Source organism: Populus alba, chromosome 4, assembly GCF_005239225.2.
Source record: "Populus alba chromosome 4, ASM523922v2, whole genome shotgun sequence".
In the NCBI taxonomy this organism is placed as follows: Eukaryota; Viridiplantae; Streptophyta; class Magnoliopsida; order Malpighiales; family Salicaceae; genus Populus; species Populus alba.
Genome location: NC_133287.1, coordinates 554862 through 576781, shown reverse-complemented (window position 1 = coordinate 576781; position 21920 = coordinate 554862). Strand labels below are relative to the sequence as shown.

Sequence of the window (21920 nt, the reverse complement as noted above, 5' to 3'; positions counted from 1 at the left end):
ATAATGTTTTTTTTTTTCCTTGTCATTTCAGCACTTAAACATTACATTGAGATACTAAGGTTGAAAAAAGGATTGGAAAGATGAAACTTTTACAGGTACCCATATTTTTAAAATATTTTAAATTTTATTTTAATTTAAAATTAATTTTTTTTATTTTAAATTTTATTTAATACTGGTATCAAATTTTTGCTTGGAATAAGTTTTTTTCCGCAAAATCATCCCATGAGTCGGTTAGCTTGCATTACGGCTGAGTTTATATTAGATTACCTTTATGTCCATCTAAGAAAGAGGGAAAAAGAAAGTAAAGAGGTTTTGATAAGGGTAGTTTTGCCTTTTGGAAAAGATAGGGAAACCCTAGTGGATCCATTATTGGAGTATAAATAAGAGTCATAAGACTCCTCAACCACAACTACTCTTGAACATGGAGGCAGCTTGAGGTTGTTTCTGAAGCTCTTTGTCAATATTGAAGAATTAGTTTCATTGAGTTTGCAAAGGTTGAAAAAGATTGGGATTTTGCTAATATAAGGTGAGTTCATTCTTTAAATGAGAAAATCAAATTTCTTAAATATTAAATTTTTATTCTTCATAGTTGAATTTGTTCTTTTATTTTGTAATCATTCTATTCTTAATAATTTAAGTTTTAGGTTTACATATGAAAAAAAATAAATTTTCTTTTAATGTAATTATGACTAATATTATTTTAAAAAAAATATATTCTAGCTTTTGTTGGTGAAAGATCATGATTGAATCCAAGCACACCAAGAATAAATCCAAACCTCTAGCTTGGTATAAGTTTGAAGTTTGGATTTTGATGGCTATAAAAGAATTATACCCTCTAACCATCAAACTCCAAACATCTCAAAATTAATGAGGAGGATTTACACTCTATGTTTAAGTCACATGGATTGCTAGATAGATCCGTCCATAGGAGATTCTTAAGCTTGGTAGGTCATTATGTTCAAGTATATATAGTTAGAAGAAGTTTACAATGAATCTTGCTACTTTGGAGCGTTATAGTTAACGGGTCTTGGATGATAATGAATATTCATTGATCAAGTTTTCTACCATTTATGCAAGAATTTAAACTTGATTGGGTGCGATTTTTTTATATATAAAGTTTTATCCAATTGAGTTTTGGATACTTATAGGATATCTATGACTTGAACTTGAACATTATGATTTATAACTATATTGTACTTAATTAGTTAGATATATATCAATTTTTTTTTTTAAAATTAAATTATTTATTTATTTCAAGTCATGTAAAACAATATTTATACTCCACTCAATACTAGATCTTTTGCTTTTGGGTTTTACTCAAACATGAATGGGTTTTAAAAAGTGAAATTGTTTTCGAAATATTTGAACCTCAAGTTTAATGTTTAAAGAGGGTTTTTTTTTTTTGAATCTTGTACAAATGTGGATTGTGTTATAAAATGGTTATTTGGTTCAGTGTTTTTAAATCCGGTTTAGTGGTCGACTTAACCAAAAGTCTGCGTCATAGGTTTTGATTGGGTCACTAAGTTTTGACCGAGTTGACCTCAATTTTTTTTTTTTTTAAATCAAAACAATATCGTTTTGATAAAAAGTAAAAAAAATAGTTAATAGGTTGCCACCGGATCTTGTCAGGTCAAGTAGGTCAACCTGTCGTGTTAATCGGGTCAGCTAGGTTTTTAACTATTATTTTTTTATAAACCCGGCCCGGTTCCAACTCTAAAACTATGGTTTGGTTATTGTGGCAATTATAGTTATGGGGGACACCATTATATCAATAATTTCAGAGTATTCAAGGGCGCTTGGGGATATGGTGCAAACCTCGTTCCATTAAAATTCAATTTTTTTTGCTAAAAATTATTATTATTTGTATGTTTTAGATCATTTTGATGCGCTGATCTCAAAAATAATTTTTTAAAAATAAAAAAATATATAATTTTGATACATTTCAGCACGAAAAGCATTTCAAAAAATAATTGAAACCACACTCCTAAACAAATACGAATGTTTTCATATATAAATTTATTATAAAACTATTTCAATATATCATATTTGTGTCAAATCTCTCTATTTTTTCTATATTTGTCCCTTTTGTTTTGAGATACTGATTAATTCAACCTCATATAATTAGGATATTCCTTGACTTATACTTAAAATTGAAAGAAATCGATATAAGAAATTAAATGAATTATAATAAAAAATATGTATTTTCAAGAAAATAATTTTTTTTCCAATTAATAAATGCATCTTCTATTTTCTAAAATCATTGGTTGCTAACATAAGAACTTAGTCTACATTGAAGTAAATTTGGTTTTTATTCTTTATTAGATGGCTATTAAATCTTGAACTTTCAAAAAAAAGAAGCGTCACTTGAAATTATTGTTTAGCTAGCACCTCTCAAACAAATTTGAGGTGTTGAAATAAAAATCATATGAAAAAAGATATAAATATATTCAATTCAAGAAACGTAAAAAAAATATATAAAATAAAATTTATTTCTGAAACAATTTTTATATAAAGTTTTATATTTTTAAAATAAAAGATATAAAGAAACATATCTCTTCTGTCTTTACTATCTTTGTCTTTTGTATTTCAAGATATTAGCCAAACACTCCCTGGAGTCATTGGTCTTGAATCTTGGCAATGTTTCCATGGAAATCTGGAAAGAAAAAAAAAAATAAATTGAAATGGCTGCTGTATGTGTGTTGTTTGCTTGCCTGTTGGAGATGGCTGCTGTATGTGTGTTGTTTGCTTGCCTGTTGGAGATGGCTGCTGTATGTGTGTCGTAAACCTGCCTGTTCGAAACAGGTAGAAAATCCTCATCGCTGGGATTCCATTAGCTCTTGCAAGTCTATAATGGCTTTATCAATTGCATAAATTATCATTTTCTTTATCTGTTACACATTGATGAAAGGGAAGAAGAAAGCCACGTTACTCATGGAAGCTAAGTTATTTAAATGGAATCCATGCAAAATATGTTTCAGGAAAGAAGTTACCTCAAGTTTATCTTCTCTAGCTCTGTGGTTCATCGGAAGTCGTCGGAACTCTTCAGTTAACCGGAGGCATTCCTTTATATTTTCAGGAGAGACGAAATCTACAGCAACTTTAGTACAAGACTGCATGGATAAAACATAAGCAATTCAGACATTGTTCAACAATGCAATAAAAAATATGCAGCAATTTCTTGTCAATCTACTATTATAAAATTGATAAATATAAACAAAAATACTGGTGAAATTTTTTTATCAGTATATTACAATGACCTTTATCAATATAATTTCTCATTCTTGTATTCATCCGTAAACATCGACAGAAAAATTCTCTTAGTATATACCAAGAGAATTGCAGTGAGAAAATAAAAAATGGAAAAAAAAAGTCAAATAATATAATGACATGTAATTTTTACAGATAGAATTAACACAATGGTAAAGTACGTCTGTAATTATACCAATGAAAAAATTCCCTTGGCATATGCCAAGGGAATTATGAAGGGTATTTACACGATGACATGATATTTTTACCACTAGAATAAGTGATGGAGTTATTGACGAAGTAATTTTGTCGGTAATATTTCATTTATGATCTAGTGATCAACCCTCCTCTTTTATATTTTTTTTATGTATTTTTTTTATGCAACAAAAACCACCTCTAATCTCAACACAATTTAATCTCTCACATCAGATCTAGTTATTACAATACTCAGTTTGTGAATATTTGGTTATGATTCAAATTTAATTAAGGATTCTTCACTTTAAAGTAAGATTTTTTAATTTGAACTCAATAAATTTTTTTTTTTTTTCATATTTTTGCAATGTGTGTGTGTGTGTATATATATTATTTGAATGTTTACTTTTTTTATAGCTTTTCCTTGTATAAATTAACATGTCATTATTATTTTATATAGATTTGATATAAATAATGGATGATCATTTATGGATATACAGAGATTCACCCAAAGGTTGCAAAGGATCTATTATTGTAATGGGTTAAAGGTTTTATTAATTACACACTATCTAACTCAAGAAATATTAGGGGAATGAGTATTAGATATCCATGCAAAAGTTGCAAAAATAAAAAGTTTCTCGATCCAGATGTTGTAATGTTTCATCTTCTAAAAAAAAAATCATGGAGAAATACCCATGTTGGTATGCACACAAAGAATCATATGTTCCTCACAATACTATGATAGAAATGATAGTTAAGTCAACTTCTAGTTCAAACAATGTATATAAAGTTGTAGATGACAATAATGATCCTTATAAGAATATAGCTATAGATGCAATGAGAATAAATCAGGGTCATAATGGTCAATGTTCAATAGTAAATGAAGAACTTAATGCAAATACGACTAGATTTTTTTTATCTTTTGAAAAATTCTAACGAATCGTTATAAGATAATTACATAAATCATACTAAATTATCATTTGTTGCATAATGTTCATCATCAAGTCATATCATGGGTTAAGTGAGGCTGATTATGACATAATTAATTGTCATAGTAAATTAATTGTGGGAAATGATGTCTTTCAACTTGGTGAGTTATTTAATCTATATCGAGCTGCTTTGTCTAATGACTTAGAAGAAAATTTAATTTTTTACATCGACACGAATATTTTTATTGATGTTGACGCTGAGAAGTTGAATGATGTTTTGAGCTCCAGCAAATATATTTAGCACGTGATGTCCGTGTGTTTCACGTGACAATCACATTCCAATGCGGAAAATCAAAATCGGCTTGTTCACAATTTCATTACCACACACACCGACGACTCTATTCTGTTTGTTTCACATGCGAAGCGGATGGTAGGATTTTTTTTTATTACATTCATTTTTTATTAGTTGTTTTTTATAAATATATTTAATTGACAACATGTGTATCTTGTATGTTACGATTTTTGGACGTTAGCCAAGCCTAATAAAGCTTTCTGTTGAAATGCATATGCGGAGTGATCACCACCAAAAAGAGATGTAGCAGTTCATAGATAACCGAGCTCAGTATTTTATGGTATGTTGGTTTTCAACCATTTTTTTTCTTAAGTTATTATTTCTTTAAATTTGATGAATTTAATTTTTTCTTTCCATGATGCATATATCATCATCATTGATATGTTATGATTTTTGAATATACCACATCAATTTGTAATGTATGGATGATGAGATTTTATTAATAGAACCAATCTCAATAGATTTATTGGAAGGTCTCATTGACATGCATCTAATAGGAAATAAACCTATGAATTTGCCAATTGATATGTTTAAAATTTCTCATTTTTACTAATTGATGGTTTTCTTGACGACTTAGTTACTTATTTCTTCCATTTCTTGAAAAACTAAACATAAAACCAAGTTCTCCACAATTAAAAAAACATTAATTTTGTTTGGTTTACCTAATTGGTTGTGTGAAATGCTTAAGACTAATTTTATGAACATGTAATGATAATGTTAGTAGACACAAAATTTTAGTGGACCTACATGTAGATATATAGGTTCCAACAAATTTTGTCAATATGTCTAGTATAACAATGATTTGGGAGACCAAGTCTTCGTAACAATTTTTGTCATCCAAACTTTGTTAAGTTGGAGAGTATGGTACACTCAAGTCAAGGTCCAAATACTTTTGGTTCAATTATGCTATTTGAATTATGTTTCTTCATTTCACCGAGGAGAAGCTATAATTAAAAACTTAATCTTGGAGGAAAGCACGTAGCAAGCCCGCAAAATCATACAAAATGTAAGGATTCCGAACCTCGAACCCTGAAAAAGTTATTTGTGTTGTCCACCAACAAGTATATGGTAGAAAACAGGTGTAAGAGAATAAATGAAAAGCTTGTACAAACTTTGATTCGTATCTAAAAAATATAACTCTAATTTATACAGATATTGATATCATATAAGAAAGCTTTATTGAATCCTAATATAAACTAATATGTGACTTTTAATTAGTTATTTTGGTAAGGACTTTTACTTCGAATAGAATTAAGCTTTCTAGTTCTTTGTACGCGTTCAAACTCTTGTAATCGATCGCTTTCCCATGATCAATCGTAACTCTTGGTTGCTTGATCGTAACTCTTGACTGCTTGGTCAGCTAATTAATTGTTTCTTTAATCCTCTTGGTTGAACAAGCCTCTTTCAACGCAGTCAATTCCATTGTACTCGATCAATTTTGGCTTTTCTTGTTTTATCAGGAACAATTATTGTTTTTGTATCATTAACACAAGCGAATGTTTATTTTTGGTGTAAGAAGATAATTGGATCATTACAATGTGGAGTTTGGAGTGGTGGAGAAAATAAATCACATACCAAGAGTTTTAATGACACGAGCTGGAATAAAAAATAATAGGTTTGTTACAAGTCAAAACCCTTAAAAATATATAATAAACATGGGGAGACTCCTAAACTACTTAATTTTTATTCATAAAAATTTTCACTTGCTAAAAGACTATTACAATCCCTTATATAGAAAAAACTAGGAAATCCCAATAAAACTTAATTGAAAAAAATAGGAAAATTATTCCTTTGAAATAGAAAAAAAAAACCATAATAATACACAACAAAAAATAAAATAAAAAAACCATAAAATTAATAAGGAAAATATTTATTTTCCCAAAAGAGCTGATATTCAGTCTCATCAAGTTAGAACTCGTTTTAAGTTCATACCCTAGTCAGAAATTGTAATCCACCATCAACATTCTTTTATGTGTGATCCATTTCATTGTGTGTTCTTAACACCTTTGTATCAATCTCATGGATGTCCAATTAAAAGTTTCCAACAAGTTACGTGCTCAGCTTTACCATTAGAAACATCATATCTATTAACAACATGCTCAATCTCCCTAATAATAAAACCAATCTTACAGTTAAGAGAAGATTTGAAAATCCTCTTCTTAATTTTTATCTGAAGTACAAGAACATCAACTTTAACCTTATCAATTTCAAAATCCTCCTCAAGCACATAAGAACCATATCCTTCACAACATGATTCATCAAATCACTTATAGATCAACATCTAATTTGGTTTCTTCTTATAGTCATCACAAACCAAGAAAATTGCATTTAGATCTTCTACTTCAATATCATCTTCATTATCCTCATCAAAGTTTGGTGGTTGGTTTTTAAAAAAGAAACTAAAATCATTGAAGCCTTTGAGTTTGAACATCATATTCATCCTAATAAAGAAATTGTTCCCTCTGCTCATGCTAAGGGCTTGGGACTAAAGGATTTATTTTCCCTATAGTCTCAGGTTCGAGCCTTATGGTTGTTAATATGATGACCACTTGAGGTTTACATGATCGTTAACTTTAGGGCTCGTGAGATTAGTCGAGATGCAAGCTAGTTCGGACACCCATGTGAATAAACAAAAAAAAAAAACAAGGAAAGAATGAAGACATTTTTAAAAATTTAACAAGAGTCAGACTGTTTGTAAGCTTTTTTCAACTTTTGGCGAAGGATTTTTCTTTTTTATAAAACAATTAGAAGATAAATTTGTCTAAATTAGGCTATGTAACTATTATTATGGGAATTTGTGAAAGGCTATAGTTAAGAATTATCATCCAGACTCAAAGAATATTTGTAGATGATTCTTGCAATACAGTATGGTAGCCTACGCAACCCAGTTAGATTTTTATTCTCAACCTAATTTTTTATTATATAAAAAAAAGGCATGTTGAGAAGGAAAATTAGAAAATATTTGAATACATGTTTTAAAAATATATTTAAAAATTATTAAATTAATATATTTTTTAAATGTTCACCGATTGTTTAATATGTTAATATAACCATTTAAAAATTATTTTTTTAAAAAAAAAAAAAAACCCACATTGCAGCATCATAACACACAATCATGGGATTGAGATAGCCTCGTAAAGAGCAAATCAAAATAATTTATAAAACTCAATTCTTAATCCCACTTGTTAGACCAATAATGAACGATGAAATTTATAAAAATTTTAATTAAAAAATAACAAAAAAATAAATCAAGTTAACCTAGATTAACTCGTTAAGTACCGAGTCATGAGGATGACATAACATAATAAAAAAAATTGACAAATCATAAAACTTAATTCATAATCAAACAAAATAATAAATGAAATGAAAAAAAAAAAAAACTAGACTAAATCCATTGGGTTAAACAGTCAAATTCGTGATCCGAATCATGAGACATAGATAACCTAATAAAAAACAAATCTAATGTTTAAAAACCCATGATCAAGATCATGAGATTGAGATAAACTCTTATAAAAAGAATAGAGAAATGACCTGATTTAACTAGGATTAAATATACAAAACTCATGATCTTGATCATAAAATCAAGATATCTTAATAGAAAACAAATCAAAACAGATTATAAAGTTCAGTTCTCAATTAACCTAGTGTTAAATGATAAAATTAAAAAAAAAAACAATTAAAAACAACACTAAAAACAATCTGAGTCAATTTATCCGTTAAGTACTATTCTCGGGGCATAAGGTCAAAATAACATAATAGAAAGTAAACAAAACAAATCATGAAGTCTAATTCTCAATCAAAAAGATGAAATTACAAAAGAAAAGTTAATTAAAAAGAAAAAAACCCGAGTCAACCGGGTTAACCAGCTAAACCTACAATCCATGTCATGAAAGTGTGATAATTTAATAAAAACTAATATAATATTAAAAGAAAATTAAAAAAATTGATTGAAAAAATAAAATCAAAGCAAAGAAAAAAAATAAAGCAAAACATTATTTCAATAAATAGCTCTTTGTGAGGAGGGGTACAATAAAACCCTATCCTCTCTTAGTTTATAGCTAGATCATTGACCCGTACAATGATGTGGGTAGGGTCAAATTTTTCTTAAACAAAAAAATATATTTAGATGTTGCTAATGTTTTTTCCTACCAAAAAAAATTTAAATCGTGTGAGGGTTGACCTTATATAAACCGGTTGACTTTACGAGGCCAAAAACAACTTCTACAATCTATAAAAATATAATTTAACAAAAAAAAAAAAATAAAGATGATATCTTTTTTTAATATTAAAATAATATATTAAATTGACTTTAGTCAACTCAAGTTAAGATATTAAATCCGGGATTTAAGTTATGAGACTATAATAACTTTATAAAAAACAAATCAAAATAAATTATAAAGTTTAATTCTCATTCAACCTAACCTAATGTTGAAGGATGATTTTGACAAAAAGCAAATCACCACTCAAATGAATAGTATGTTGTAAGATAAGTGATAGTAAAACCATTTCTTTTTCAGTTTATAGTTAATAACAAAACCTATACATATTTGAAGGAGGAAAATGGAGTCTAAGGACGCACCTGAAGATTCCTAACTTGGTGTGGGCATCCAGCGGGTATGAATACAGCCTCTCCAACTCTTTGTTCAAATGTCCAGGCTTCAACTCCTGGCGTGTAAACGAATCAAAGTGATTAACAAACTATACAGAATACATTAGACCTAAAACGTCAAAAGCAAATAAAACCAGTGTTTTACAATTACTCACCGAATTCCTCCTTCAATTTCCTTTTATGCTCCAAATTTAAATAGAAACTTTGGTCATGAATTGGATGATCGACCTACTTGTAACCAGTTAATTTTCGGTACCAATGACAACGAACAAGGCTGGAAAAAAAAGAGACAGAGAACCATAGAACATACCTGTTCTACGGGGGCACAGAAAGTGTGCCTGAATTCTTTGAAGTGTTTTCTAAGATATTCCTCCAACTTGGGAACATCCTCCCTCCTGAAAATGTCCCACAAAGCGCCACCACCTGCTGTGTCCGCTGTCTCCCCTTCTGAGGGTAAACCAGAAAGTGCAGCTCCTCTTAACACATCTTCAGAGTTCTTTAGTTTTTCATTAATTTCAGAGGGGTGCGGCTGGGACCCTCTAATTTCTGAGACATCAATCTCTTCTTTCAAACGATCATTTCCCTGATCAAGTTCAATGTGAGGATTGTCTACCTTGTCTTTTTCTAAATGTTCCTTCTCATCCTGTTCCCTGTGCTTCATTTTCAACTGCTCAATGGCAGAGCGTTGTGCTTCACTTAATAGTACTTCAGCAGTTTGTGTCAAAATATTCACCTGCATCAGAGAACAATTTTTCCCTTCATTAAAAAAAAAAGTATGACAAGAAATCAACAAGTATAAATGTTGTATTATGAACAATCACTGCATTCCAAGTTCTGGCCTATTGAATGCCAAGCACCTTCAGAGCTCAAAGCTTGCTCCAGTAAAACTCTAAATTGCTGCCCTTATGCAAATTTGGAACACAAATTCATAGAAAGTTGGTATGAAAATTGAAAGGGAATATTTTTGTTCGATAGTAGACATTTGAGACATCAGCACAGAAATGCAATTCAAAGCACAATATTGCAATAAAGATACGAATGACTTTAGCTGATGCACACAAAGTCAAATACTTGGACCAGCAGTTTTCTTTGCCTAATAAAGAACCTGATGCTCCCAAGTAAGCAGCACATTCTACAACCAAAAGGCAAATTCTGCTATCTCATCTTAAACTGAAAGGAATATAATATAATTTAAACTGGCAAACCTATCGATTCCTGTGATTTATGTGATAAGAGGACAAATTTGCTTGGAACTGTAGGCGCCTACTTAAATTTATTCTTGGACATCAGGATGCATATACTAATCAGAAATTTGAGATTAGATAAATAACAGTTTTTGGCACACGGAATTGCTCATCATTCAAATAACCATCTTTTCCTACACAAAATAAAATGTACCGCATCTGACATATCACAGTGAAGCTTGGTCACCGAGTCCCCTCTTCCAAGCTCTTCTCTTGTACCATATGCAATATAAGTTTTTGGACCCAAGTCTGGTTTCAGCTTTTCTTCAGGAAACTTCGCAGCAACATTCAGGATTCCAGCATTTGGATCACTGTATTCTTGAAATGGCAGTGCTCTGATAAACTCATCACAATGGCGTGGTAAAATTTTTTCAAATTTATCAGATGGAGGCCAGTCCTTCAGCTTAAGCATCTCAGGCCAAAAGTTATGATATGTTCTCCCTTCCATATAGCCTTTAAAAAACTGTCGGGTATTAATCTCCACCTGAATATTCTTACAAAGTCAGCATTCTGTGAGTAAAAGTAAAATATAACAAGTTTAGAGTAAGAAATTCAGAAAGTAGATGTGCGGAACATATTTCTTTTCCATCACTCATAAAGCAAAACAGATTATTTTGCTCATTATGTCATCCAAATGGCTTTGACAAGCGTTCCTGGCTGAAAAATAGGTGCAGGGAAGGATAGTGGAGCTTAACCTCGCAACATGCCAAACAATCAATAGCCTTCACTTCAGACATCTTTGAACTAATATCTGAATCCACATTTTCACATAGTGCACGCCACATGACCATCGGCTCCCAGCTCAAATGAGTTGTCTCCTCAAGAACAACACGAACTATAACTGGCTCACCTTTAGCCCAGTGCTTTTGGAAGTGAAAAAGTTTTTCATCCTCAAGAATATCCTTTGAAGCAGGACAATACAAGTAATTGTCCTCAGATCCTTCCCTAAACGCTGCTCTTCTTAACAGTCCTTTCCCTGTTTCATTGCACTTGCACATCAAACTTACCTGTTCAGTGCCACAAATTTTTAATAATTCTGCTGCCTTCCTTTTCAACTCCGCAACCTGTCTTGGTGGAAGGATATGCTTTAGCTCTAATGCACAGCCACCACAACCACCCATTTCATTTGGAGGGCAAGAAATGCTACCATCTTCATTGGCATTCCATGACAGAACTAGAGGCTCAATGTGGTCATAATGATTTTGGGAATGACAAGGTAGTGGATCTCCACCATGCATATAACCAGAGCCTCTATCAACATACCAAAACTTCTTTTCAGCACGTCTTGAAAGGCTTCCCTTACGAATTTCTCGACAACAACTAAGGCACAGTTCATAAGAACATTTTGGACAGCTGCGATGAAAGTCGATGATAGAAGTGGCGCAGTGATTGCTGCTCCACAATCCCCAAAAGAAATGCAGTGAATGAACTTTAATTGACTGACTAAAATCAAAAGGTAATTACTTGTTCAGTGGTAAAAGGCGCATACCAATATACACGCTCATCACTGTAGCAAAAGTTCTCAGCTATATCAAAAGGGGAACCTGGTTGCCACAAGCACATCAAAAAGCTATCAGCAAAAAGAAGTTTAACAGAAGAACTCATTTGATCACATCAAATTCTGTCATAGAAACAGAGGATACCTCGAATGCCGGCCTCAATCTGCATTTCTTCAGTTTGTTCATCACAGATTTGTTCCAGAAAAGGAAGCAGCAATTTGATCAAATAATGCAGATGCTGAACCTTTTCACTGTTGGTGATATCCCTTTTTGATGTCTGGAGACAAGAAACATGATGAACTACTTAGGAAAGAGTGAAAAACATCCAACGTAAATTTCAGCAATAAAAATACTCCTCCAACTGCTGATATGTCAAGTATTTAACATTATGCAGCTTTCGCTTCTTTTTTTTTCTTTTTAACTTTAAATGTCCTCACAGATCACAAGCAAAGAGGGACATGAGCACAGGACCAACCTTAATCAACCCGCTTGAGTGCAAACACACCGTGCAATTGCATTTTTTACGACAAAATGGGCATCGTTTTGCAAATTGCCCTTCTGTCATCTCAGGATACCTATATACACCAAATGAGATGATAGAAGAAACAAAAGGATATCTAAGTTCATCTAGACAAAACAAATCACGTTGGAAAATATTATTTGTATTAGAAAATTTACCATTGCTTGATGCACTGTATGCAGTACACTCTATTACATTTCTTACATAGGACAACAACTATTCTTTCTTTTTTCATGCACTGGTGACATCTTTTGATTACTTGTCCTTTGACCTGTTTGAAGCAAGAAAAACCAGCATAAATGAAATGCAGTATAACAGGGGCCACTCTCTCTAACAGATGGCTACTGAAAGCATAACTCAGTGCAGCACCAAAACAAATTGAAAGGGATGCGATGCGATACCTTCACATTTCTCACTGCAGACACACCATTGCAATAACCATCACGTTTTGAAACTGATGAGCTAGAAGAAGCTGATGCTGAAGAAGATGAGGAAGAATTCACAGAACCTATATTTTTCTCTCTAGCCTCCTTCAGACTTCTCTCATTTATATCCCTACCTGAATTTCTAGTTCGTTTTCGCTCTCTCATTTTTACAACACAAATTGCTTCTAACAGATCCTCTTCTGAATCACCCTCAAAATCTACACCTACAGAACTACTTCTACTACGCTTGTTTAAACCGCTCTGCTGCCCCTTCGGGACCACATTACTCTGCAAAAACTCAGATACCGTAACTGGCTTCACTTTTTTAGATGAAGATTTTCTCCTCACTCGCGGTGACCACTCATCATCACTCTTCAACAACTCAATTTCTGAAGCTGACTTAATTTTCTTAGATGAGGTTTCAAATCTCATTGGAGGCAACTTACCATCACTCTCCGAAAATCCAAAATCTTGAGCTAACATAATTTTCTTGGATGAAGCTTTCCTTCTTGTTCCCATGCACTGTTGATCATCACTTTTCAACAATCCAATTTCTGAGGCTGGCTTAATTTTCTTAGATGAAGCTTTCCTTCTTGTTCCTGAACACCACTGATCATCATTTTTCAACGATCCAATTTCAGAGGCTGCCTTAATTTTCTCATATGAAGCTTTCCTTCTTGCTCCCAGAAACTGCTCATCATCAGTATTTGACAATTCAATATCTGGGGGTGCCTTAATTTGCTCAGACAAAGTTTTCCTTCTTTCCGAAGGCGAGCACTGGTGATCACTCTCAGAAAGATCACTTTCTGGGGCTAATATCAGTTTCCTATTCAAAGCCTTCTCTCTCCTTCGGGGCGACCAGTCATCATCATCATCACCATCACTGTCTGATGACAATTGAATTACCTCCACTTTCTTACATGAAATCTTCCTTCTCGCCTTCGATGCTACTACCTCATTGAATCTATTTTCCAGGGTTTTCTTAGCTCTTTCCCTTGTTTCACGGCATGAAAACTTCAAACCAGCTCCTTGAAATCTCCTAATTTTATTACCACCACCCCTATTAATTCGAGACTTAGCAATCATAGCAGCCATTGTCTGTCACTGCACAACATCAAACACAAAAAACCATCAACCTTTAACCTAGCACCTCTTGGCAATCACAGCAGCCATTGTCTGTCACTGCTAACAATACCAAACACACAAAGCCATCAACCTTTAACCAAGCACCAGTGCCAAAATCTAAAAATCTCACTTCTTTTCACATTAAACAAAAACCCCATCAAAAGAAAACAATCCCCACATTGCAAAAATTAAAATTTTTCTATCGTTTTTTATCACACACACAAAATTAGCTATGAACAAAAAGAAAAAGAAAGAACTGGGCCAAATTCACAGTAACAGACAGAAATAAAAAAACAGCTGTATTGACCTGACTTAGAGTCAAGTCAGCTAAAACATCATTAAAAAAAAAAAAACCCATAAACAAAAACATTAAAAAAATTAAATATTAGTAAAACTGAAATCATAGAAACACACAATTGCATAAGCAAACATAAATTCAATCAAAACCCATAATTAATCTAATGCAATAAAAAAAATTAGATATCCATAATCCTCTGATCAGCAGAAAACCAGCCATACAAAACATAGAAACACATAGAATTTTGAAACTAACCTGATCACAAGTAAAAAATAAAAAACATGATGACTTTAGTATTGTTAGGTGAACGTGTTAGAGAACGAGAGTGTTTGGAAGGAGGGAGAGAGGAAAACAATGTGTTTGATTTTTTTTATATATATAGGGGTGATAGAGATGAAGACAAGAAGAGAAGCAAATCTCTGCTGCTCTCTTCTTTCTCTAACTAGTTAAAGAAAACGACAAAAAAAAATAAAAATAAAACCCATTGATTCATTCTCAATTCTGTTAACGCACACTGTTTTTGTCTATTTCCTTTTCCCTTCTCTTTCCTGACTTGACTTCACTATTTAGGACCTCTAATACCTCATAAATAAACAATATTAATATATTTGATTAAATTGAAGCATTTTCATATGTTTCTTTAATGTTTTCAATGTAATGATATCAAAATAATTCAAAATCAACTACAAAAATATAATACAAACTTACTTTGAAATTTTTGTAAAAAAAAAAGAGTGTAAATATAATACCAAACAATGTTTTAATATATGGTTAAAAGTGATGAAATTGTTTATAATTGTTTGTGTTATATGTTCATGTTGATGAGATTTTGGTAATAAAGATTAGAAGGGAAGATGGACTTTTCGAGGTTTTTCATAGTTTTGGGTAATTGTGCATCAGATTTTCCTTTTCTGAATTGAATTATTATTATATAAGGTAAGTCTACCAATGCAAAGGGGAGGTAATGAAAATTTGAGGGATTGTACTTGTACAAATTTTCTACTCAAGTATTTCTACTTTTGTTATTTTTTTTTATTAAAATTTGAATCTATATACCTCATTATTTATTTATTTTTCTTTTTAGTTAAATTTTTTGTTTGTAATTCAATTTTTTGGTTAAGGGTTATTGTGGCCCAACAACAATGTTGTTGAAATTATGTTTTAATTTAACCATAGTTTTAAAAATATTTAACATTTTTTGTTGTGGTGGCACCATATTTTTTTTAAAAAAATAAATTTTTTATTTTAAATTAATATTTTTTTTGTGTTATTGAAATGTTTTGATGTATTGAAATCAAAAATAATATTTTAAAAATAAAATAAATATTATTTTAATATATTTTTAAACTAAAAAACACTTTAAAAAACAATCGTTAAAACGCTTTCTTAGTTAATTAGCACGCCACAATTTTTTTGTGGGTACCACTAAAAATCTTCTCTTGAGAATTTAGTTAAGAATCTACTTTTGTTATTGTTTTTAATTTGTATCTATATTTTTTTTTTTTCTTTTTAATTAAATGTTTCATTTGTACTTCCAGTTTTTTTATTAAGGGTTCACGAGGTGAATTGTTGTTGAAACTGCATTGTGCTCCAATCATAATTTTCTTGTATGGGTCACACTTGAATTTCGTTTTCTAAACTTATTAAGAAAACTCTACAATTTATAGCTTTTTTTTTTTAATTTGTATTAATTTTCAAATTGTAAATACAAAAATTACCGTCAAACACACATCGAGTTTTAAATTATTAATGACATTTTTTTATAAATAGAAAGCTGTGATCTTTAATGTGAAATTTAATATTGAAAAAACTAAAAAAAATAATTATTAAAAATTATAGAAATAAAAACATTTAATGGAAAAAAAAAATAGGAGACCTGAAACCCGAATGATAAATAAAAATAAATTCACGTGATTTTATATATATGTATATAAATCTACACTTGTGTTTGAAGATTGAAGTGCCATTCATTGCCACAAAATCGAAAACTTGTTGATTTCCTGTGAGAATTTTTCAGCTAGCCCTTCTTCCTTTGCCCACTGTAGAACAAGCATTTATGAGATGTAAGCTGCAAGCAAGTGTCACACTCGATGCTCTACGCCCTGAACTTCCTCGGATAAAGCAGGTGAAGCTGCTCGGCTTTCTGCTGGTGAATTTCTTTGAGAGTGGCGTCTTGTAGGCACTAACACATTCTCAGCATCAGCTTCCTGGTTTTCACTCAGATACTGTTCATAATCATCATCGTTGCCATCTCCTTTGAAAACTGGATGCACATATGCTTTCTCGAGGTAGGATTTGAAATTGAAGTTTGGAGAACTTGCTCGTTCCAGGCTATCTTTCATCATTGCTTCCTGAAAACCAGAATTCAAAAGTTTGAAGGAAGAATGGTGCTCTATCAACTTTTAACAAGGGAAAACTTTTGGACTTGAAAACCTGTGTTCCTTTTTTTTACTGGATAGAGCAGTGGTAGTAATCAGATTAGAACTTGTAAGATGATCAAAGAAATGTTTAGTTTAGAAGCCCAAGCCTTTAGTGAATTATAAAATATTGTTTTGTTATTCATTTGACAAGCATCAACAACAGCAAAACTTTAACCTCGAACTAGCTGGGGTAAGCTAGTGACCATTGACAAGCATCATGGCAGAAAAACTAAATTCTTGACATTATCAACTGTCAAGAATTTAGTCAAGAACATAGACGTTAGGTAACTCTATCTTGACATCATTTTTTATAAAATACTTTCAGATTGATATAAGAAATGATGAGAATTGTGCAGGTAAATCGGAGCAGCCACACACCTGTAATGGATATTTGACAAACGCAGATTTATAGCGGCCGTTGCAGAAGACATGGAACCATAGAGTGAGGACAGGAAGAGCAATGAGAAATGGTGTTGAGGTGGAAGCTTGCTTTGTGCTCAACAGTCCCATCATAAGCAGCTGTGCGATTACTAATGCAGTAAGAACACGCCCATGGACAGCAGGCCAGAATGCGGCGCCGCTTTCATACTCTTGGTTGTAAACATTTATGATCTGCAGAGAATATGAACATAAACAGTCTGCAGATTGAACGTGTTATAACCAAAAGGATCGAATCTCTACCTGATGACGGTACACCACATAAGCGAAGCCGAAGAACATAACTATGAATGGAAGGAGAATAGGTGTGACCGGTGCGTATACAAGCCCCAGCAGAAAGTATAGCTGTATACGGGGTTCGCCGGTGTTGAAGCCAAGACTGCCTGCATCCATCGCTTCTTTCCTATCCTTTTCAGTCTTCACCAAAAAGAAATTCTTCAAGTGGTAAATTATCAATGGTTTCAACATTAGAACTTCTCCAGCTATTCCAGCCCATCCATCAACCATTATATAGGTTATGAAGAAAGTTGCCTTCATTGGAATAGCTACGCCAATTGTTTTAGGAATTCTGCACAGAGGAAACGTGCAAGAAACACATGAAAAAATGAAGCTCTTCACTGAATTAAATTGCATGAATAAAACTGTGAGAAAAACGTACTCGCTGGCAGACTGCTTGATAAAAGAATCTAGCTGTTCGAACGCAGCCCCGGTGAGTATGCTTCCGAGGAACACATTGATAATGATGAAAATGTAGTATCTCATTGCTGATCTCCTTTCCAAAGATGATAGAGATGTCAGGCCTTCAAACTTAGACATCATCATCAATAGCGTCGGAAGTAAGATAAGAAAGAGCTTTAGCGCAATCCCAGGTAGAAATCCCTGGACAACTGATTTGATAAATTCTCTGTATGAAACAACAATCGGTAATGTGTTGGAGGGAATCTTGTAACTAAGTGATGAGGCTTTGAGATGAAAGAAAACTCACACTTCAATAACAGGCTTCAAAAAGGGAAGGCTTTTCTCAATTCCCTCAATACTTGCTAGAGATTGAACAAATGCAATAGGGATCATGAAAAAGAAGGCAAGAAAAAAGAATGAAACTCCAGTTATCAGCCTTCTAACTGAGAGCGACACATATGGAATGGCTAGGTTTGGCCAATATACATCGCGTGGCTCGGGAGCCCACTCTGTTAACCACAAAGTTGGATTTCTTGATTGTTGAGTTTGTGCACAAACTGCTGCCCCCCATCGAGTCTTGAACGAAACGAATGCGGCAGGCATGATACAATTCGGATCATTTAAAACCTTTTCCCTTTCTTCTGATATCTGGATAATAGCAGAACCATCCATGACACTAAATTAGAGTGGTGATGCAAAAAGTAATGGGAAATGAGAAGCTCATAAGCAACTCATAAACTTCTTAACCTTGCATTTTTGTAGTAGGTAGCCGGGTTTATATGCTCAGAAAAACAACTAAACAGCTTGAACTTTCTGAATCATTAATTTAGATAAGAAATTGAAGATAGGGACTTACTTCTTTCGACAGTTTCTCAATCTCCGATATGTAATAATCAATTGCATCTACTTTTGCCCCCCAGAGACCAAGAAAGCCAGTCTGAAACAGCAGGGTAAAAATTTAGGTCAAAACCAAAATCAGGTTTCAGAAAAGGCAATAGGCGGTGGATTTAAACATGAAACAGGTATATCAGATTGCATTATGAGAAGTACCTTCGTCTGAGGCCTCTGTGATCGATTTCTAGAATACTTGAAGCGGTAGTAGTCAAGCCAGTTCTGCAGACCTTCATTCTTCTTCACCAAGCTGGCTAGATTATTAGCATTGCACACCACCTGCATTAGAATTTTTGTATTCTAAAACTATTAACAAAGTGAAAATTCTCAATCAATCAACTTCATGGTAGCTCTCTCTCTCTCTCTCTCTCTCATATATATATATAACATACCTGGTGAGTGAGATAATGATCTGGATGATTCACCAGAAAAAAGTGCTCCACAAGCTCACTAACAGATTCATCTGGATCTGGAGGTACATTCCTAACTAGGACCTGTGAAGACCAAATCAATCATACAAGCTTCAAAGGATAAAACTAGAATTTGTACTAGAACATTAAGCAAGGCGAGACAAACAATCCCTGCCCGATTGTTTTTTCGTTTTCGGGGCAAGAATCCCTCCCCAACTTGAAAATATTTCACTAACGGCATTTATTTACTTAAATGGAGACTGGAACAAACTCAAGATTTAGGGGAAAAAATAAAGTTAAAAAAAGCAAATAAATTAATAAGGGAAACATTCCAATCTTACTGTGAATTGATCTGGACGACGTCTTTCTGAGTAAAGAAATTGCAACCTCATTGATGCAACTTTCTCGTACTCCTTCAGTAGTACATAGCAAGTCCAAAAAGTAAATGCATAAGCCATCACTATATGAGCCCAGAATCTGCAAGGCAGGACTTTTGCTATGTGGTTTACTTGCAGAAGCAAAAGAAGAGAACTCTATGAACGAGTCAAAAGACAGTTACATTGGAAATGAAAGATGGCTTCATACCTTTGTGATTTAAGTGGAATATTTGAAATCGAAAGCTTGTCGATGTCACTAGCAGTCACATTGGTCGCCATCTTCTCTGCCTCTAAAGTATCATTAGTGTAATTAACTGGTACCAGGACAACCCAAGCAAGGATAGTTATAGGGACAAAAATCTTAAGTCTGCATAAGTACAGCACATACTCTTCTGTCAACAAGGAAGCATGGAAACAGAAAGATTGACAAATGGAAAACATTAGCATTGACCAGAACAACATCATTACCCCATCAAGTAAATGCGCAAGTAAACCGCAGAATCCAATCCTGCGTGATCAATAAGCTCAGGCTCTGGCATTTTCAGTGCTTGAGGCATCCAATTTAAGAACTGAATGTATGATCTGCAGTCTAAATTCACAAACCTACTGACCAATGCCCTTGACCGCGAGGGACTGTTTCTTAAGCCCTTGAGATACCATTTCGGAAAGTAAACCCTATCATTGAAAGGTTGCAGCCTCAAAATTGCAAATAGAAATAGGAAAATTAATGCACTTAGTAGATTTATAGCTGCTGAAACCCCTATATCTTCGAGCGTTGCCATTTATACCTTCAACAAAGAAACCTAAGAAAACAAAAAAATTGGAAACATGTTACCATTTCAATGAAAACGCAACGGAAACATCAAACGTTCTTTTACATCCAAGTTCACAACTTTTTTCAAGAACAAGTCCCAGAAAGATCATCTTTTTTTGTGTTCTTATATTTGCGAAACAAACATTCAAGTTTAAACCAATCCTAATAAAAAATCTAATCTCCAAATTCAACAACTTTTTCCGTCTGGGGTCAAAATTTAACAAACATTTCACATATTAGAACCCAAAAACATACATACAAAACAAAAAAAGAAACCATACTTTTCTTATTGAGACCACTTGTGGCAGATGGATATTGATAGAACCTACAAAGAGAGATTCCAGTGAAGAATCAATCTTTGTGAGGTCAACAGGAAGCCAAATATGGAAAAATCAATGAAGCTGAAGGTGCTGACAAGACATTGACAGAGAAGGATTAAAGAGAAGAGCAGGCTGGACGATAAAGAGAGAAGATGATGAATATCAGATTTCAAAATTTGGCAAAAAATGCTTAATACAATGAGGAATTCCTGTCAAAATCCTGGCATAGCTAATTGTGGCAGAAAGAGAAAATAACTAACTCGCTCTACCTATGGCCAACACGTGGCTTTACAATTCTTGCAACGGTCACAGATAACGGTAATTCAAAATTTTAAAGTCTCTCCTTCTTTCCTTAGCCATTTCATTCTTCTCTACCTCTCCATTTCTGCACTTTGTTACAAGGGTCCAAAAATGGAAAGTGGGTTGGTATGTGGAAGTTTCGGTTTGTCCTTTTGACTTCTGGTGAAAGAATTGGAGATGAGTAAAGATCAATTCATGAACTATGGTTGAGATTTCTTATCAGTCTTCAATTGCAAAAGGTTGATGATTTCCCATCTAAGTAACACTTGGCCAACAATTAAGTTTCTTAGCTACTCTTCAAAAAGAAAGTTTTTCCTTGTTGTATTTTGTCACAAGGTTGTGTTGGATTGCATTTAAGTGCTAAAATCAAGCTAGTTTCTTAGTTTCCAGCATTATAAATTCTTTGAAACTAAGTTCGAACTAGAAAGGGGACGTGAACGCTAACTGAGATAAAAAGGTGTATTGACCAAAAATTTATCGTTTAACATTTTAAATTCTTACTCTTTAAGGTTCGCTTGACACATCAATTTGATGCATGAGAACACACGTATTTATGAAATGATGAAACACATTTGTAAATGACCTATAAAACTGGTAGATCATGATTTATCAAGAATTATCACATTGAGTTGGCCATTTACCAGCCTAACCCGTAAGTAAGCTTGATACCCTTACTAGGCTTAACTTCTATGGACATGGCACCCTAACCAGGCCCAACCCTTCTAGGCCCTTCGCCTTACAAGGCCCAACTCTCTATGGCTCCGTGACATGACCCTTTTTAAGCTCGGTCCTCTACCAAACCTAATCTAGTGTATTGTTTGGACTTTGATTTA

The 21920-nt window shown here is 32.9% G+C and overlaps 2 protein-coding genes and 1 long non-coding RNA gene across 4 annotated transcripts; 1 reads left to right on the top strand and 2 right to left on the bottom strand.

Annotated features, from left to right (window-relative positions):
• Positions 1–420: 420 nt before the first annotated feature.
• On the top strand, positions 421–7620 carry LOC118050885 (uncharacterized). The gene is made up of 3 exons (XR_012169713.1): positions 421–526; positions 2592–4797; positions 4901–7620. It is a non-coding gene; the product is annotated as an uncharacterized lncRNA (long non-coding RNA).
• Positions 2472–14956, bottom strand: LOC118050884 (lysine-specific demethylase JMJ26). 2 transcript variants are annotated; one of them, XR_012169712.1, is made up of 14 exons: positions 14695–14956; positions 12993–14120; positions 12750–12862; positions 12547–12646; positions 12216–12348; positions 12062–12116; positions 11268–11964; positions 10727–11056; positions 9639–10061; positions 9484–9556; positions 9299–9384; positions 2991–3110; positions 2751–2888; positions 2472–2711 (listed from the first exon to the last, which is right to left on the bottom strand). XR_012169712.1 is itself a non-coding variant. In XM_035061353.2 (13 exons), exons 2-13 carry the CDS (start codon positions 14109–14111, stop codon positions 2814–2816), a joined length of 3324 nt encoding a protein of 1107 aa, XP_034917244.1. In that variant the 5' UTR covers positions 14112–14120; positions 14695–14955; the 3' UTR covers positions 2472–2813. The 2 variants fall into 2 exon arrangements, 1 of the variants encoding a protein (XP_034917244.1); XM_035061353.2 differs by having other exon boundaries at positions 2472–2888; positions 14695–14955.
• A 1527-nt stretch (positions 14957–16483) lies between these two features.
• LOC118050903 (calcium permeable stress-gated cation channel 1) lies at positions 16484–21110 on the bottom strand. Its single transcript, XM_035061372.2, has 12 exons — positions 20749–21110; positions 20122–20456; positions 19862–20020; positions 19618–19753; positions 19259–19360; positions 19026–19145; positions 18832–18912; positions 18283–18623; positions 17956–18201; positions 17541–17865; positions 17238–17471; positions 16484–16790 (listed from the first exon to the last, which is right to left on the bottom strand). Exons 2-12 carry the CDS (start codon positions 20433–20435, stop codon positions 16521–16523), a joined length of 2328 nt encoding a protein of 775 aa, XP_034917263.1. The 5' UTR covers positions 20436–20456; positions 20749–21110; the 3' UTR covers positions 16484–16520.
• Between the last annotated feature and the right edge of the window lie 810 nt (positions 21111–21920).

Bases quoted from the DNA above. Each gene is read 5' to 3' on its own strand.
- LOC118050884 (XM_035061353.2), bottom strand. From the start codon at position 14,111: ATGGCTGCTATGATTGCTAAGTCTCGAATTAATAGGGGTGGTGGTAAT. The intron at 11,965-12,061 runs GTATGCGCCTTT...ATTGTGGAGCAG, and splicing joins AGTGATGAGCGTGTATATTG to CAATCACTGCGCCACTTCTA. The intron at 9,385-9,483 runs GTGAGTAATTGT...TTTACACGCCAG, and splicing joins GAAATTGAAGGAGGAATTCG to GAGTTGAAGCCTGGACATTT.
- LOC118050903 (XM_035061372.2), bottom strand. From the start codon at position 20,435: ATGGCAACGCTCGAAGATATAGGGGTTTCAGCAGCTATAAATCTACTA. The intron at 19,361-19,617 runs GTAAGATTGGAA...TGGTCTTCACAG, and splicing joins GTCGTCCAGATCAATTCACA to GTCCTAGTTAGGAATGTACC. The intron at 19,146-19,258 runs GTATGTTATATA...ATTCTAATGCAG, and splicing joins ATCATTATCTCACTCACCAG to GTGGTGTGCAATGCTAATAA.